This window comes from Ciconia boyciana, chromosome 8 (genome assembly GCF_034638445.1).
Source record: "Ciconia boyciana chromosome 8, ASM3463844v1, whole genome shotgun sequence".
NCBI classification, from domain to species: Eukaryota; Metazoa; Chordata; class Aves; order Ciconiiformes; family Ciconiidae; genus Ciconia; species Ciconia boyciana.
The window spans coordinates 15,040,320-15,060,182 of NC_132941.1; the positions used below are offsets into that span (position 1 = coordinate 15,040,320).

At 35.0% G+C, this 19,863-nt stretch overlaps 1 protein-coding gene across 1 annotated transcript in view; it reads left to right on the forward strand.

Moving 5' to 3' along the window:
* UNC13C (unc-13 homolog C) overlaps positions 1 to 19,863 on the forward strand; it is a 187,269-nt gene that overhangs the window by 28,820 nt on the left and 138,586 nt on the right. The window contains exons 4-5 of the mRNA XM_072871143.1: positions 10,452 to 10,530; positions 18,793 to 18,864. Of these exons, the coding sequence (XP_072727244.1) occupies positions 10,452 to 10,530; positions 18,793 to 18,864 (151 nt within the window). The remainder of the gene's footprint in view (positions 1 to 10,451; positions 10,531 to 18,792; positions 18,865 to 19,863) is intronic.

Genomic DNA, 19,863 nt, shown 5'->3' on the forward strand with positions numbered 1-19,863 from the left:
ACCAGCTGATAGAATACATAAACTTCTTGATAGTAGCTACAGTACTGCCCTAGTATTGTCAGAAGAGATGGTGAAGCTCATTTAAAACCAAAATATTTTGTGTCCTTAATATTTTGCAGATGATAATTGGAATGAGTTTTAGTAATACTTTTTTAAAATAACAAAATGGGCACTTCTTGACCGTATATAACTTTTAAGCAAATATTTGTGATTTGTACAGATACACAGAGGAAAAAATCAGATCTAGAAGCTTTGCTAAGCTGAACTTGAGCTTGAAATCATAATGAAAAGATTGCAGGGGGAAGTACAGAATGAGTAGTAAACTAAGCTATTTAAAGCGACAGAGGTGTGAGTTATGGCAAATTACTGACAGCATAAATTGCACCACTAATGTCATAATAAAATATCTTTATATTATGTAGTCATCTGTCTTGATTCTGTCATTCTTGCTGTTCCCTCAAAAGCCATGTTCTTTTATTTCTTTGGTAACATCAGCAGCATTCTTAATTCAGACATAATTTTTTCTCCCAGGAAAAGACTATTAGTCATTCTTGAATTTGGATTTTTTTTCCTTGCTGTATGCTACTCCTTAGTGATCAGTAAAAGGAGTCCAGTAAGAACCTCAATTTTAATCATATTTTGTGTTATAGAGCAGAATAATAGATTGAAGTGATTTTACAGACATTGCTTGTCAGAAGTAGCTCTTTGTGGCATAAGAATGCCTTATACACGTGATGAGTTTTATTCACTGCTGATGGAACTGCTCCTGAGTAACAAAGAGCCCTGAGAATCAGAGTTTCTCAGTTTATCTCTTAGTCTCCGTGGATTTACTTTTCACAACCTCAGAAATGTTATTTTATTTCTATCATGCTTTTGCTGAGATTTGTACATGTGTCTCGAAGTTGCAATTTGGTCTACCTTGATCTTTATGTTCTTGAAAAGAAAATTCTAATATCAAAACCCTGCACCAAAAACTCTTTATGTGAAAATATAAAGGAAATGCATAAACAGCCTATGAATCCCCTTCTCTTTCTTACAGAATGGTGCAGGTGCATCAGAAGGAGGTATGGGAGAAAAAGATTATCTCTTAAATTTATAGGATAAGAGTTAGGATAGTGCTTGGAAAGTGGTAATACTCTTAAGGGTTGAAAAAAACTCTCCTATACTCTAGGTAAGTGCTTTACCCATTCAGCTAAGATATGAAAGGGCTTACCATTTTTTTCTCTTGTAACTAGAAGGAACTCTACAAACAGAAACAGAGGGATGCCTTTGAGGGTTTTAATATGGCCAGCAGTCGATTTGGGAATTTTCTGTACAAAAAATAGTATCAATATGGGCTTGATGCTTTAGAAGAATTAGATTAAAATCCTGAAGATTGTACTTTTTTAAAAAGTGTCCAAATTACACAAATGGATTTGAACTAGACTCTTATCTGTCCTTGTGTATCCATCAAACTTCAGCAATAACTTGAAGCTAGTAGAACTGCTTACTTCTTGCTTAGCTTTTCAAGAATCCCTGTTTGAAATTTTACAAGTCAAGAATGATGTGTCTAGTTTGGCTCCGAGAGGTTCAAGACTCTTTTCACCTGCTTACTAGCTACTACCAAGTCCAGTTAAAGTTGTCCTCTTCATTTTTAAGTTTTTGTTCTTGTTTCTCATGTTTCAGATCTGATGCCCCTTTTGCTGATTTCTCTACTTCTTCCATTTCATCCTTCCTCTTAACTCTCAGATGAAGTGTGCTCTAGTTGTCATCCACACCTGTAAGAACTCATAGCCTCCCAGATTCCTTTTCTGCACTTTTCGTATTGACTTAATTCTCCTTGGTTTATGTTTAACTGTCTTATGAAAGACTTTCTGATCCAGCATGTGATGCAGGAATAAATTGTCTTGACTGTCATTGAAGAAGTTTTAATTTGGATGCCACCCAGACTCAAACATGTATAGGCTGGGAACAGTCAGTTTTTTATTCCTGTGGATGTATTTCTAAATCCATGTGATATCATGTCTGCAGAAATTATTAATTAATCATAGGTGGAAATGTAGTAAAGGTGTTTGGCCATGATTCCATGATGGTACAGCATGCTGAAAGTTCACAGCTACATAAATATCTGGATTTAAAAGATAAATTAATGTTTTGGGGGCTTTTTTTGTACAATACAGTTTCACCACCTTCATTAGCGTGTCACTGATGTTTCAGTATTTCTTTTAATCTGTTTTATCTCTTTCTGCTCCAGGAGGTTTATATTCTTATTTTGATTAGATGCTATGATCCTATGATAATGACAACCACAGAGATGCATATTGTTAAAGGCAAACTAAGTGTAGCATGTTATAACCTCATCTGGTTCTAGGAAGGTCTCCATCCTGTTTTTGAAATGAATTTGTCATGTAGAACTTCCTATCTCCACCTTACAAATTCTCACAAGCTTTATCCCACTTGCTTTTTTTCTTTCCCTCATTGGTCTCTTTTCATTATGGTCATGTTTTACTAAGGAAACCATTTACATAGACTTCAAGGATAGTAGAGGGAATTCAAAATGAGTCCTTGGTTTTATGGTATTGCAACAGTTCTGTTAAGGGAGCATTAATTTTGAGAAGAATGTTCAGATTTTTCTCTTCCCTGTAAATGTTGAGACCAGGTTTTCTTTCTAGACAGTTTTTGCAGCACTGTGAATACTCTGTCATTAGTATTACTACTGATATGCTCTGGTGTAAGGGTCAAGAATATCAGCAAATGTTGTTTTAATGCTGTTTTGCTGGTGCTTGGTTTTTAATAACTTTTTTTTAGTTTGAGCCTTAGGAAATAATTTAAGTGTTTTAGAGTTTTGTGTGGTTTTTTGTTTCAAAATATTGAAAAAAAGAAAGGAAAAAAGTTTACAAGTTGAAACGGTGGCACTTTGAGGCCACATCGCCCGAGGCTAGCATAAAGTCATTTTAGTTGGCTAGCATCATCTCCGTGTAATGTGACAAGAAGCATGACAGGAAAGAGAAATGAGGTCAGAACTTCTTTGCAAGCAACTTTATTTTTTCCAAAAGCTGAGATGGCCCCAGAGGCCTGTTAGCACAATTTAGACTATCTATTGGTCTGCTTCGGCTTACACCTGGGGATGAAGCATTCAACAGATTTGTGATCAGAAGAAGGCAGAGGGAGGCACAAAGCTGTAGTCACAAAGTCTGTTTTGCTGCCTCAGCCAGAATCTGAGCATCTGTCAATATATCCTAATGTGTGATTAATTCATATCTTTACTACAGAAATATGATTAAAAAACATAATTTCAAAATTTTCATGACATTAATATGCATACTCATTTGAGTGGATATAGTCCTTTAGTATAGCCTTGTCTACCCCAAAATTTTCTGACAGCTTCTTGAATTGGCTGGGATATGGAAGGATTTGGCTCATTTTTTTTCATTTCTTAATATAGAATTTTTAGCTCATATTAAGACTCTTTTAATCCAATTTCATTTTCAGAGAAAGTGCTAGGTATTTCTTTGGTGGCATTTTAATATACTGAGGACCAGGAAAAGCTGTAAATCCAATCCTGTAATTACTTTTATACTGCTGATATTTTATCCCAGTATTCATATACAATTTTAGATCTCCAATTTCAGTTTTCCACTCCAGCAAAAACTGTGTATTGCTACCCAAGTGTGGATTTGTGGGTCTTCAGACAGCGTGGGTGTCTCATGATTATTTTCATTAACTTGCATGGTTCCATTTTTATGTTTCTACAAAAGCCAGTAGCTACATTTTGTGATTATAATGTGCAGCAATGATACATTTCTTGTTCCCTTCCTCACCCCCTAGTTTAATCTTCAAAAAATTCATTTCAATTTTCATGAGATCAGACCAGCATTATAAGTTATTAAAGCTGCCTAGGTGTTTTATTTATCACATTTAACTACATAAGTTTAATTATACTATAAAATGGACTAATCTAATCTGAAATATTATATAATCCTAGGAACTTCAAGAAAATGAAGTATCCCAGTAACCTAAAATGTATGTTCAATACTGAGTGATTTAAAAAACAAAACAGTGAAACCTCACCTCTTCATTTTCGTCATTATTTTCATCTGGAAATGAACTCATTTACACAGACCTTAAAGAGTGGCTGTGATTCTTTCCAAATTTTTTATGCCTAAGAATGAAAAAAAGAAGAAAAAGTAAAAACCTCTTTATATTAAGTAGTGAGATGTTTCATTTTTTAATGACAAAAATACCAACATTTTTGCAATTATTTATTTTGATCACATACAGGTCTTGTGACATAAGGTTGATGCCTTTCATAAAATTACAATTGTTAAATATTTGTAATGTTACTACAACTTAAACTGTAATTTTCTAAGAATGACTAGTGAATATGTACAGTGCCACAACTCTCAATTTGTAATTCAGTCCTCTAAAACTGAGGATTGAACTGGGGGGGGGAGGGAAGGTTGGAGAGGGGAAAATATTGGAAGTTTTTGACCGTTAAATATATCAAGTGTACAGCAAAGAGTGCCACACTAAGAATCATAATTTCCAAATAGAGTTTTGAATAGTTTAGTAGAGGAACTGTCTGCTTATATGGGCTGAAAGGAAAACATAGTTGATCAAGTCCTCATCTGCAAAAAAATCATACGTTTATATACATATGTGCATACATATAGATCGTCTGTCACGTTCTTCACCATACAGGCTACCTACCAGTTACAGAACAGAAATTATTACATGTTTTACTATTGGGAGTTGCATCTGAATTGCTACGCTAAACTGCCAGTCTAGAAAAAAATTCAGATTTTATTGGAAGATATTATTGTTTTCATCAGAGTTCATTCTGAGTGTTTTGATTATAGCTTTCAAGTCCTATGTTTGTCTGTAATAAAGAAGAAAGAATAATTTAACTTGAATGAACAGTGTGGGCCTGATGAATGCTAGCAGGATTAGACTAAATAGGGTATTATTGTTGCTGCTGTGACTAAGTGGAAATGATTTATTTTAATGTTTTAAAGCTATTCACGTGACTTATTTTAACTTTCTTCAGAATTTATTGAGAGCCCAAATATTTGGGAATCTCTACAAAGAATTTTTCTTTATAACTGAAGTACAGACAGGTGCAATCCAAATTATGTTAAAATGTCATGTGACACCAAAAGTCAGCATAAGGCAGATCCAGTTCTCTCTGGAAAATTGCACCAGAGCTGCATTCTCCTTGCACTGAAAATGTACTTATGCTCTTCTCCCATCCATATCCTGTTGCTTTTTGCCTGACATTTTGAACTGATGAATTTACCAGCTCCCAGTTTAGTTATGAATAAATAAAAAAAAAATCAATTCCCTAGCAGGTGAGTCCTGACTTGGTAAAACTCTAGAATAATTAGTTTTCTGTTATCTAGTTGCTGGCGGAGATGGAGTGAAGCCAATTGATTGTGTAGGGTGACAGCTTATCTGATTAAGTATTTATGTGTGAACCTAACACATCACTGTGTTCTGTACTATATCTAAAGAGAGTCAAGGAAAATTGGTCCATACAAGCCCTACTCAAGACTGTGAAGCAGAAGCGATCAACTGTAGGGAAAAACTTTTTGCTGCTGTCTTAGCCAGCTTATTCACACTGCAGGCAGTTACAGTATTTCAGGCATAGTGTATCGTACATGCACTGAGCTCTCATTTGAGTATAAAGAAAAAAGTCCTAATGGGCAAAAGATAAGAATTGTCATTTCACCGAAACTGGATGGTTCCAGAAAGTGTAGGAATGTTTGTACCGTTTCTTTTAAATTCTTTGCAGTAATTAGAAAAATTAATGATTCTGATGTGACAAATTTATCTCTTTTATACGTTATTCTGTCCTTTTGCCTAGAAATATCCTTTGGACTAACAGGCCTCTATGCTGTACAGGGAATCTTTACTGGCTCAGTCACGGCTGTTAACATATCTTTTATCCAATGCAGTGAATAGATCAGAAATTATTAATCCGCTCTAAGGCCATTGATATGAAGGCAGCTTGTAGTCCTCCATTCCTTACTGCACTCATAAACAATACCATGACCTTGTATCACTGAAAGATGACCAAAAAAAAAGTAATTTCAAACTTAGCTCCTTTGTTAGTCAACTACTTACATTTTTTTGATGACTGTGACTACTTTAATGTCAAAACTAAGATCCTGTACAGAAGTATTAGCAATAATAACAATTTAGAGCAGGTCTATTATGAAAGAACATTCTGAATTCTTTTCTAGTTAAAGGATTTCCAATAAGAAGAATACCTAATACTGTTGTCACATATTTGTTAGTATTGAGGAATTTATTAGAGACTGCAGGTTAAGCTTTAGTTTTTAAAAATCTTGGAAATAATCCCCTTTGTACATTGGGTTTTTTATCAGAACCTAGAACAAGGAATGCATTCTTCCCCTATACTGTTTTTATAGCTTTAATTAGTTTTGGTCAATATGGATCAAAATGAAACTGCAAACTCTTTTCTTAAATCTCCAAAATTACTTTCAACTTTTGCAGAATAAGAACTTGTCTGTGAACCAATAGGTGATCATACAATAAAGTAGAACTTAGGTTTTGTCCTTTGGCTAAATGGGATATACATTCTGGGGAGTATATAAAGGTCATGTTTATTTCAAGCTTTCACTTTGGAAACTAGTACCTTAACAGCAACTCACATCCCTTAAAACAACTTTGATTAAGCCCCTATAATAGGAAATTATTATCTGTCTTCAGAGTATTACCCACAATACACCCCATAAGTATAATGCCAATTAATGACATACAACTTAAGAAACTTCCTGCAAGAGCTTATCTATTAACAATAAAGCACCTCATAACTTGAAGACATCACAGAGAAAGAACACCCAAAAGCATTTTCACCTCACTCAATTTCTAAATGTCCTGATTTTTTTTTGCTGTAGTCTATTAAGAAAGCAATATTTTGAATCAATTTATACCCTTATTCTTCACTTTATTCTGAGTGTGATCTGTGACTCAATCCTGCACAGTGCCAAGAGACTTTATGCAAAATACTGAGTGCCATTTTGAAGAAAATGGTTTGAGGAGGTTTGGCATCTCTCAGGAACAAGCAATTTAATCCACCACCAAATGTCTGCTTTTTTGAATAACAATATACAACTTAAGGATGAAAGCATCACTTCATTTCTGAACCATGTTATGAGTGTAAAATAGATATATTATTTTCTTTGCAAAAGAAAGGGTGAAAATTCATTGTCAAACAGGATTTCCCTGAAGAACATCAATGCTTGAGGAGCTCAGAAGTTCTCCTACTAGGAAATAAAATTTACTCTCCTATTAGCTTTACTCCTACTGGCTATGTGAAACTAGTTGTTGCTTTGTGATATGATAGTGAAATGTGATTTTTTTTTTTTAACTAATAAGAAAAGGGATAAAATTTATGGAAAAACTTTAATAGTTATAATTTATTTGGAAGAAAAAAACATTGCATTTTCATCATCTAACTTTGGCACCATATGAAAAATAATACTAAGTTATTAAGACAGAGTTAAGATCTTTGAAGTCTAAATGGTTGATGTTGTTGTGAGAGCTGGGCATGGGGCTTTCAGAATTTAATCTCAGTCCTATTTGAATTTGTGGAGAAAGATTCTTGACTCCACAGGGTTTTTTAAAGTTAAACCCATCAATTTTGGGGATTGAATCTTGCCTATATCAGTGTAAATATTAGGAGATCTTTATCAAGGTCTTTGCAGGTATGTTGAACTACAAGATTAAATGAATGTGTCAATGATCCTGAACATTATATTTAATCTTTTAAAATCCATATGAGAAACAATGTTCAGAGTGTCTTTGTTTATTACAAGATATGAGAAGCAGGCTTTGTTCCCTCTATGGGATTTACCTGTGTATCAACAGCTCCCAATGTATAACATCTAACTTACATTTGAGTTTTGATGTTTGGCAGCTGTGATGAGTGCTTCATCACAGTAACACAGTCTGTGGGACTGGAGTGTGCAGCACTATTTCTGCTGACTCAATAACTGACTCATTATTTCTAGTATTAGCTTTAACAGTTCCTTGATACTAATTGATCTCTTGCATCCAAAGCACAGATTTCAGTTTTATCGATGCCACTATACCCATTAGTTTCCACTTTGTGGCTTTGTAAGTTTATTTTTGATTCTGTCTTAGGGATTTTCCCCGGCTATGTAAAAGTACTCTTTGACCTTAAGGATAGCTTGTCAAATTCCTTTTGCAATTTATTCTACTTGGAGAGCTGCCCACTAAGTAGTCTATTAGCCCAGATTTGCTCTATTCATTTCATCACTCTCTTATGATGTAACTGCGCTTGTGTCTCACATATCTTAGACAGGACTTTGGGCAAGAAAGCACCCTCATTTCTCTGCAGATCAGAAGCTGGACCTGTCCATAGTACTGATACTGCCAAAGATAAAGTTTCACCAGAACGTCGAAGTATGGGAATTACTGAACAGAAGGTGAACAAATACCTCCAACAATATAGATGCCATTATGCCATTTTACCTTTCCTCTCCTCTGATTTCAGTTCAGTTAAGCTTCACCCAAGCCAAACTTTTCAAGTTCCCTATCAAGCACACTCCAAGAAAATAAATTTGCTGCTCTCCATCTGTTGAAAGTAAAGCATGGAAATAAATACTGCCAATCTATTGCTGCATCTATTTCTTCCAGAAGCCTGTGGAATAGTGAGGGGAGCAAATAGAGCCCCATTTTATTCTAAGTGAGAGATAAAAATTATTGTAGGCTTTGCCTTAAAAACAAAACAAACAAACAGCCCAACAACAACAAACCAACCAAAAAACAAACAAACAAAACCCCCCCCAGTGATACAGTGTCTGACCAAAGGTCCACCTAGCCCAGCATCCTGCTCCTCCTGACAGTGGCCAAAAGCAGATACCTAGGAAATTGTCAGAAAAGAGTAAGCATAGCGTGAGATGATATTTCCGTAGGATACTCTACTAGCCTTCTAGTCTTCTAATAGTTTGTAATTCAGAGATTGCTTAAACCAGAATTGGTGTCCTTTTTTGCAACACCTACTAATGTATTTCACTTCTCTTAAATCATTTGAACTTCTGATTTATGAGTTCTGTTGGCTTGCATTGATTCATATTGAAGATATTAGCAGTGGATGTGTCAGAGTAGAGGGATATGTCTGTCCTTGAACTGCTTACAGTCTGGCATATTAGCATAATCCAGCATTGATTTCAGTGGATATCAATATGCCAGGCTGTAAATTGTGACAGCTGAGGTCTCTGATTCATAATTCCTTTTGGATTTAGTTGCAGCTGTGGAACTGTAACATCTATATCCAACAGGAATCAATTGCCAGAGTCTTGGCTTAAATAAATATGGAATTTGTGAACTGTACTACTGGTGAGGGATTGTAATCCTCAAGTCAGCAAAGGAGTATTTGGGACAAAGTATTGACCCTTCAGAAGGAAGTGAAAATTCTGTCACTAATTTCAGTTAAATCTCTTTTCACCCAATAATTGTGATGTGTGTAAATACAGTGAGGGCTTTCAGATGAGAAACTGTTTGCTGTGACATGTACTTTTTTTATACATAGAGATAGAGAGATAGAAATATAAGAACAACCAAAAAGGGTATTTCAGACCGTGCCAAACAGAAGGGGCATGGAGGGGAAAAGGTTGGGTCTTGAAAAATATGGTATCTCAGCTTCTCTGAGAATCTCAAAGTATCTCTGAATTAGATCTGACAAGGTGTATAGCAATCTTCCAACACCCACTGTGGAAAAAATGCAGGAGGATAATACCTGTATTACCTATCCTGAAGAGTCAGGGAGAATAAGGCATATTGTTACCAGATCAGTATGTATTCTTTTAAATCCTGTTAGTGTGTCAGCCTTTTATTCTTTGAAGTGGCTCCAAGTTGTTCTTTGCTGTTGTTTCCAAGTTGTATGTGAGATCCAATATGGGGTTTAAATGTGTGCTTAATGAAAAAGCTTAAACCAGGCAAGAGAAAATAATGATGGTCACCATGGAATTATCTTAAAATGTGACAAGTTCTGTTTTCCACATTCACATGGACTCATATGAGAAGACGTGATTATGTATTTAGTTAGATATTTTACTCTTTGTATCAAATTTATGACAATGATATCCTGTACAATGTTGGGCTCCATCTCAATTGCCAGATATACAAGTCCTTTTGATGGAAAGCTACTGTAATAACTTCTCAATCCATGGTAAAAAGTTTTAGGAGGTAATAAGCAACCTTTCAGCTATTCTTTGCTTTGGGTGAATGCCAGGAGAAAAAGTCAGCCACACCAAGAACACTCTCGTTAATTTTTCATAAGAATTAGAACACTTACCTTCTTTAGCTGATAACTGCTAATTTTGATTTTAACTGTAAATACAGATATTATAAGCAGTTCCTAAGGATGCAAACTTGTAAGCTGCAGGTTCTTATTTTCTTCTTTGCCTTTACATCTCCTACAGTGCTGGCCGTGGGCTGTATGGAATTGATAGCATGCCAGACCTGCGTAGAAAGAAATCTTTTCCCATTGTTCGAGATGTGGTAAGTAACTTCTGATGCCATGAAACTGTTGATTAATTTGTCAGTTGTCTAGATCTTTCTTGTAATTACTATTGTGCATGTGAATGATAGTTTGTCAACAATTGTTTTATGAAAAAAAGGTATCTTGAGATAATGGATTGAGGCCAGTAAAATTCAATGATACAGTTGTTATGATGTACTAGGTAGGTCTGAATCGAATATTTAGATATTACTTGTGGAATCAAGTAATGTGCATTTGGTGCAATAATAAACTACTCATTTTTGTGTTGAATTACCTTACAAAGACAGCTGTTATTGAGTGCTTGGGATACCGATTGACTTGATTTATTATGATACTGAAACAGGAAGAAATCTTCTTTTAAAAAGCAACCCTGTTTCAGTGTGAATGTTTTAAAGATTTATGCATACTTTTGGTACAAGATGAGGTATGTTATTTTAGCAGTCATTGTAGACAATAATAATCTAGGCAAATAAATTTCAGAAAGGTGAAAAGAATGTCAGTTTCTTTGAGATTTATTCTGACTTCTAGTCTAAACAAGATTAAGTAGAATCCCTCTGCTCTGAAGAATTTTAAGTGCCATTCACATTTGCCTTTTTCTTTTCCTGAAGTATAGAATTCATACTTCAATAAAATACATATTTAGTCTCTTGTGATGGTGAGCCCCCAAACCAATTTCTCATTGTAAAGAAAGGGAGTCAGCCAAAGTAAATGATTACCATAGTTGTCTTTAAAAGATCAGTCTTTGCCAAATTATTGCTCAATGTATTCTCAGCTACTCTGTTCAGTTACTCTACAATGATATACCATACTATCTGAAGGATCACAAAGAGAAAGTGCAGCAATCATTTTAGAGTAGAATTCCTTCTGAAATCAATGAAAAGTTGCAATTTATGACATAATAGAGCCTGCATTCATTGCAACCTTCTATTTGACAGTAGCCACTCCACTGTAAGTTGTATTACACGAGTATAATTTACAACGACGTTATAATAATTTTATGCATATTAAATAGCACTTTGCTTTATTCCTAATTGTTGGAACTGTTTACAGACAGGCATTGATCAGAATGAGTTAAGACATCAGAATCTTAATATTAACTATTTGCTTTGAAAAACATAATAATTATCAAAGTGAAACAAAATAGACAAGTCACATTTTGAATGGTGGAATAAAACTTTCATTTTATTATTCTAATATGTCAATGATTACTATGTAATGATTGCTACTTTGCTGTCCAGTCATCAAAGGATAACTCCTCTTGAAGGAATTCTACCTTTAATAAGTGGAAGTTGCAGAGTTTTAAAACTGAAATTTATTCTGTAATTTAATCATTATGGACTTACAGTATAGCTCTTAACTATATGTTCTTTAACTATATACTTCTTTAACTATATACTTCTTTAAAATAGTAAATTATATTACAATTCAGTTCTGCAGCTGTAAACCTAAAACAATTTTACCAACTTAAGAGGAACTTATTTCAGACTTAGTGTAGGTCATCTTCATCTTTGAAAGATTATTTGTATTTGAAGGTATGTGCAATTTAAGCAATCTCCTGTGAGCTCTAAGCTTGTAATAGATTGTTTCCAAAATACCTCATTTAAGTCAGTAACTTAATTCTCAAGTCCTTGTAAGATCTGATACACTGTAAATGATCTTTTTTATGTTTACTTATATGACAGTTTCAGAAATATAGAAATAATATTGCTAGAAATGAGAGCTAGACTCTTTTGACACTGACTGAAATAGATATTTGATATCTTTTTTTTGGTTGCAATAAATCTGTCAAATTATTAATATTCTTTATAATTTCTTTCCTATCTCGGATGGATTTTTCAGGCTATGGTAAGTGCTTTTATACTAATAAATGTTCTAAAATGTTCATAATAACTCTTAGGGATTTCATAAATGTCATACTTTATGCTGACCTTTTATTGGAAAATAGAAAAACTATTTTATCACCAAGAATTTAATCCTAAGTGAAGTTCTGTCTTGCGTGAATGTCTTGTCCTTTGCATCATATATGCCAAAATTATTAGAAAAAGTTTATGTTAAAAAGTTATCTATGTATTCCAAATATCCTTTCTAATGATACAAGCAGATTGTTTAGGACCCAATCGTGATGCTTCCCCTGTGGAACTGCACAGCCTTAGATACCTAGATAAAGAGAAGTTGAAGGTGTTCCCTCCTTTTAAATCCTCTTGTATCAACCAAATAAATTCTTTGATCGCTCTTGTAAAAGGTGAATTTCCAAAAGCAAGTAAAGACTCTTAGGTACTATGGTGTAATTTTTTCTAATAACTAAATTAATGACTCATGGATATACTTTCTTTTTCCACCAACTTTGGCACTTGTAAAGGTCCCTCCTTATTTTCCTAGTCCCTTTGCACTTCCAGTTTCTCTGCATTAGTTTTCATGCTTTCAGCATGGTATCTCAATAGAAGGTTTATCAAAAAGATGTACACCTTCTTAAGATGATATCTTTGACTCCCATTTGTTTCCATAAATTCACATTTTGAAAAATACAGTTTTCAACAGCAGCCTTACTAGTTCTCTTTCTCCTAAATCTCTGTGAATCTCTTTCTCCTAAATCTCTTTCTCCTAAATCTCTGTGAAATTAGTGAATTTTTTCACTAATACATTGGGACTCTCTGCTTTCCCTGCTTGAGTTTCACGGTGGGTCATTATTAGAGTTCTAGTAGAATATATCTGTGTAGGAGGGAAAGACAACGAAAAGAGAAGTGATCGTTCAAGTGGAGTAACAATACAGAGAGCTGTTTGAATAGCAATACAGAGAGCTTGAACAGACCTCTGTTTAATGTGGAGCCAGAAAAAAGAGTTGAGTGCACTTGCTGATGTAATCGCTGTAACTTCTACCTTTAAACAAACGTGTTCTCTTTTTTGTGCTAGTTAGAGCTTTTTTTTGAGGTGGGAGTACAACCAGGGAGAGGAATAGCAATAATTACAGTGAAGGCTAGAAGTACTTAACTCACAATGGCCAAATAGATGTGGTGATCTGCCCAGTCATAGACAAAAGTGGCTAGCTGTATTTTTCTATCTCACTATGCTTTAGTCTTTGCTTCTGTTAATGTAAGTCATCATTTCAAATGTTATGAAAACTCTAGAAAATTCCTGGTTTCATTTGATTTAAAGGTGACTATACTCTACAATCACTGTAATCAGGCAAATTTCTTCTTTTGATCATTCAAGAATGTATTACTACTTAGCTTTATCATTTGATTATAAGAGCACAAGAATAATTTGTGAATCTTTACTGCTGTTGTAAAACAGACTGCTTGGTTCATACTGTTGAAGTGGACACACCAGATCAAACAACTGCCCATTTCAGCTAAAACAATAATCCACTGATCTTTCTATGTGTCTCCACAACAAAAGCATTTATAGAGGCTAGGACTCGATTCTGGTAGTTTAAACTCTTAAGACTGAAGACATTTATATAAATTGCAGCTGCCAAATTCTCAGTTCTTGTACATTGTCAGAGTAATCCTTAGATAAAAGCTAAATATCTGGACTATTTTACATTAAATCTGCTATTTGCAGTCCATTTTCTTAAATCCTTTAATAATCAATGGACAAATTGGATTAAATATTTTAATATTCATCCATTAAATAGATAAACCATAGAAATAATCAAACAGTATTTGTATATTTGTGGGGTTTTTAACTCTATTGAACGGAAATCACAATAATATGATTACATTCCTTTGTTTCACACCTGTGTGTTCCAGGAATTGAGAATTAGTTGTGGGGAAATTAAGAAATTATTGATGAACTTGTTGTTTTTGTTGTTTTCCATGCCATTTCTGACTAACCTTAATATTCAGAATTATCTCAGAGGCTAGATGAGGCATGCTGTTGTGTCTGTGCTGTGAAAACAAATACAAAGAAAAAGTAAATGGTATACAGTGGTGTCCAGTAATGATTGTGTAGTTAACCTGAGTTGCCATTTCCTTTCTAAATCTGTTTTCTGGGCTTAATACTGCAGTTCTGTTGTACATTTCAGGATCAGACATCAACTTTTTAATAGAAAAATTATGGGAAGGGGGTAAGTAATTTCAGACAATAACTTGTTTCCTTTCGAGTGATTTCTTCCTCCTTCCTGTCCCTCTCCCCCCCAAGCAACAGAGTACAAATCTGTCTTTCAGAATAATAAAGTCGAGGTCCCTAGAGTGATAAATTTCCTGTAGCTGCTCAAAAAGAGACAGTTCTGAAAGCGTGCAGCTTTTAAATACCAAGAACAGGGGGTTTTTGGCAGATTCACCTCTAGTGGGTAACTTTTACATTGCATTAAAAATAACAGTATTTGTAAAGTGGTAACATATTTTGTCTTCAACTTTTTTTTGTCCCTGGTGATAGCAGTCTATAGATTCTTTTAAATAAAAAAATTGTGAAGGAAAAGATGACCAGGAAAACAGAAACTCTCTGTCAAAACAGAGGAATGAGTATTGCATGCCACAGCCAGCATTCATGAACAGTTGCAAAACGTTACCTTGACTGCTTCTTCCTCCCTGCTACTCTCGCTGCTCAAAACGCAGCTTTCTTTTATTTCATCATGGCAGGTGGCTCTTTTTTCACCCACACAATTTTTCATTTAACATTTAATTGTAGCTTGAGTCTAATTCTCTTTTACTTATGGTTACCACTTTTCAATGTTTTTGCTAGAATGACTTCTAATTATATTTATTTATTTAAGCTGCTAAGGCAATTTTGGAGGTAATACATAAGACAGTGTAGATCCAAGTTATTAGGGAGTCTAGAAGGACTTGAGCACAAAGGAGACTAAGTTATTTTAAATCCTGTATTAGGGATTTGGAAAAACATTTAAAAAATAAATAGACGATGTTCTGCTTTATCGTCTTCTCTTTTTTTAATTTATGCATTTGTCCATATGTTCATGATGCAATAATACCTACATAGAGATCTTTGCACTCTGCAGGTCAAATTCTCATGTAAGGAGACACATGAAGTAATACCTGAATGTCAGTTTGAGAGGGTTAGCAAGTGTAAACTGCTGAACAAGTCTTGTGTCCTGTTAAAGAAGAGTAGTGAAAGGCTTCAGGTTCCTGTTCCTCACCCTGTTCCTCTGATGCTCTGGCAGTTTGGACTTCTTTCCTGGAGTCTTCAGATGATTAGCTGCACTTACCTTTCTTCCCTGATACTATTTAAAAACAGAAGGGCAGTACGGGGAAAGGTTTTCTTGCTACATTCATAGCCTTACACTTTGTTTCCCATAAATGAGTCTGGCAGCAATTTTCCTTTCCTCTTTCCAAAATACTCACTCCTCCTTGCTTCTTTCCATCCTTAAGAACAGACAGTGTTCTGTGTTTGTTCAGTGCTTCAAGCTGTTGAATTATCACCAACTACAGTATTCCAGAACAGAAACATTTTATTTATGGGCTTTCTCTTGAAGATGCAGTTTATTCTGACAGTGATACATAAATGGAAATAATACTTGTGAGGTTTTTTTCAATAAAATCCCTGTAAATTTAATCCATAATGACTGTTAACTTTACTGGTTTATCACAAATCCCTCTAGATATCACTTTCTTCTATTATCCTTTCAACATGACAAACACTTTATTAAGAATAGCCTAATTATCTGTTTCCTATTAGGCTTTTTTGTTATTTTATATAGGACACTGTGCTATGATTTTAGACACATTTCTGACTAAGGAGCAAAATGGTTAAGGTAAATGATTCCAGGAGTAGCTCTTGGGAGAACTGGGCCTCAAGGACACATGACTGGGTCAAAATTGCTTCCCTACTTTCCTTTTTTTCACAGGAAATAGTATCTGTTTATTGACTTATACTGATAGCATGAAACTCCATTTCTCCTGCTGGCTCCTGTACTTTGACTGTTATATTGCTAGAGGACAGAACACAGTATCATTCACTATCCTGTATTCAAGGTTAATGTTATTATGCCCTTTGTTTTCCTCCCCTGACAAGTAGTCCACATTGCTCTATAGCCTGGAATGGCTAGGACTCTGTATTTTAGACCTAAAAGGATCAAATCACTTTCTAAGTATAAGGGACATGAAGATTAGAGGTCAAAACTATAAAACTAACATACTGCAGGCAAGTAAATGTAAATGACTACTTTCCAAGACTTTGAGAAGAAACCTCTGCTTCAAGAGAGATCAGAAGATGGGTGCTTTTAAAATGAATATTTTTAAACCTAAAACTCTGCTGATTATGAAAATTGTTTATTTTCTTCTTAATGTTCCCAACACATTTTTGCTTGCCATTTCTCACTTTGATGTGTGGGTCCTGTAGCACTACGTTTTGTCACAAAAAGTTTGACAAAGCAAAGCCTGGGCTCTGTTTAATCTTTCCTGTCACTCTGTCAGTCTCACTGGCACACACCAACGGAATTTCCCATATACACAGAAATAGAAGGAAAAGATGGTCACAGAGAAGCAAATAGAAGGAAAAGATGGTCACAGAGAAGCAAACAGAATTGTTTACTTATTAATAACAGAGTGGGAAAACTGATAGCAAATTAATGGCATAGTCTTGGTAAACTGCTGAGAATTCAAAAGAAAAAAAAAAGGGGTTCTTTGCATCCCATAGTAACTGTAATAGGACAGTGATTAATCAAATCAAATATTTCTGTGCCAAGGATGACTTCTTACCCTATAATTGGTTTCACAAGATTAATAATTTTGTGTCTATCTGCAAGTTTAATTATTGTCAAGGGAAACTTATTGGAAATTGAATGAGTGTGTTCTCAGGGGAAAGTAAACTTTTAAAATTAAAATTAACAGTCTTAATATCTCTACATAAAAAAAAATCCATTTAAATTATGTCAGTGTTTAAAATGGGAAGAAATAGGAATTGTCTCTCCATCCAAAGATTAATGATGCAGTTCCTCTGCTGATATAAGCCTAAATTGCTTCTGACCTAATATGTATTTCACAAAAATAAGAATGTCATATGCAAAATATCATTGAAACTTTTGCTGTAATAGCTCTATAATGGTGGACTACAGAAGACCCAGTTCACAGTAAGGTGAAAATCTGTATCCTCACAACAGATTTATGGTTAGTGGGTGGTACAATTGATCATCCTCACACTGCTAGACTGTGAGGGCAGCAATGTATGACACAGCAGATGCTGGATTACGGAAGAACAGAGATAAAGCACAAGTATACAGGCACACTTGGAATGATTTGGAATAGGGGGAAGGATGTATAAGCCCAATTTTGCTGGTAAAATACAGTAATATAGCAGTGTTATGGTTAATATTTTGTAAAGTGGAATAAATATTTTTTGTTTCTGTCAGGCCAAAAGGACTACTGATAGTAGAAGTGATATTCAGAGTTGAAATATTATTTGGAAAACACACAGAACTCATTTCCCCAGGGTCTTTTTCCTTCTGATCATTATACTCTCTAATTAATTCTCAAGGACCCATTTAAATTACAGGGATACTGCAGTAAGGAAGATAAAATTTCCTTGTTTATTGTATATTAAAAATACTGTATTTTGATTGCCTTTTTATGTACTATACTAGAGCAAATGAGATTCTCTACAACCAAGGACGTAGTCTTCAGAACTGGGAGGTGTTCATATACGCTTAACATCATGTGGGCAAAAGAGGACAGATTGAGACAGAGTTCCAGCCTTTTTTCTCCCTCCAAGCACCAGAGCATTTCTCCATATAGCTATTCATAGCATTGAATGAATATTGTCTTTAAGGAAAAAATTACTTTTAGGTTTCCTAAAGACTTTTTATTTAAGACAAGTAGCATTTTATATACATACACGCAGTTTAAAAAAGCTCAGTGTATTACAAAAAAATTATCCAGACTGACAACTTGAACCGTAAGACTATTGCAAAATGATCTCCCATGCTGCTGCAGGCACAGACAGCTTCCAAATCAGGGCAGGATGCCTATCCTTGTACCACATTAATTTGGTTGGCAAAGCGGAAAAACAGTGACAGCCTGTGGTTTAAAAAAACTGAGTCATAAACCTCTGAATAACAGGTTTTATATTAGAAATGGCAGCTCAGCTAGGCACTGCTGAAAGAAACAGTAATGATGATGGAAAGTGTGCTTGCATTATATACTGAAACCTTAAAAGTTGTGTGCTGCAAACATTAACTAAAAGTTTTGGTAACTCCTACTATTTTGCTTAAATCCAATAGCATAATGAAGTACTACTTGCTTTCCATTAGATTCAACAATTAGAGTTACTAGTATAATTTTTAACAGTTTCACATTTTCTTTAAACAGACACTTGCAGCTCGAAAATCTGGTATTTCCATGGCCATGCTCATCCGGACCTCCATAAACAATGATGAAATGGTAAGTGTCCTCAATAGCAGGTTTAAATAATAGAGAAATCTTTGTTCAAAGCTCTTCAGAAATTATTTCAGCCTTAGACACTCCAAACTGGATAAAACTGAGTGTATAAGCATTCTGTTTATTGTGTAGGAACTTTCAGGGATCTTGAGCAGAATTTGCTGCCTGGTCCACAGTGACAAGACCAGGTTTGCTTCTGCTGACTCCCATCCATGACAGTCAGAAGAGACTAAGCCAGTGTCGCAGTTTAGCCTCAGTTGGCAACCAAGCACCACACAGCTGCTCGCCGCTGCCTCCCCCAGTGGGATGGGGGAGAGAATCTGAAGAGCAAAAGTGAGAAAACTCGTGGGTTGAGATAAGAACAGTTTAATAATTGTAATAAAATCAAACAATAATGAAAATAATAATAAATTGTAATGAAAAGGAAAACAGTGAGAGAGAGAGGAAGGAACAAAACCCAAGGGGAAAAAAAAAAGTGATGCAACCGCTCACCACCCGCTGACTGATGCCCAGCCCATCCCCGAGCAGCGATCGCTGCCCCCCCAGCCAGCTCCCCCCAGTTTATATACTGAACATGACATCCTATGGTATGGAATAGCCCTTTGGCCAGTTTGGCTGTGCCCCCTCCCAGTTTCTTGTGCACCTGGCAGAGCATGGGAAGCTGAAAAGTCCTTAACTAGTGTAAGCATTAGTTAGCAACAACTAAAACATCAGCGTGTTATCAACATTATTCTCACACTAAATCCAAAACACAGCACTATACCAGCTAGTAGAAAGAAAAGTAACTCTATCTCAGCCAAAACCAGGACAGCAAGAAACCTTTGTTTTACAAAATAGTTACTTGAGGAAACCTTTTATTTTAAATTGTCCAGCTGCACCATGCTTTACCTGCAGTCTTTCAGCATCTGTCTCGCTTCATCACACCAAGAGTACAATTAGAATGACAGGACTCTGCAAGAAGGTTTCCGTGTGATTTTTTTTTTTTTTTCCTCAGTGCTTATA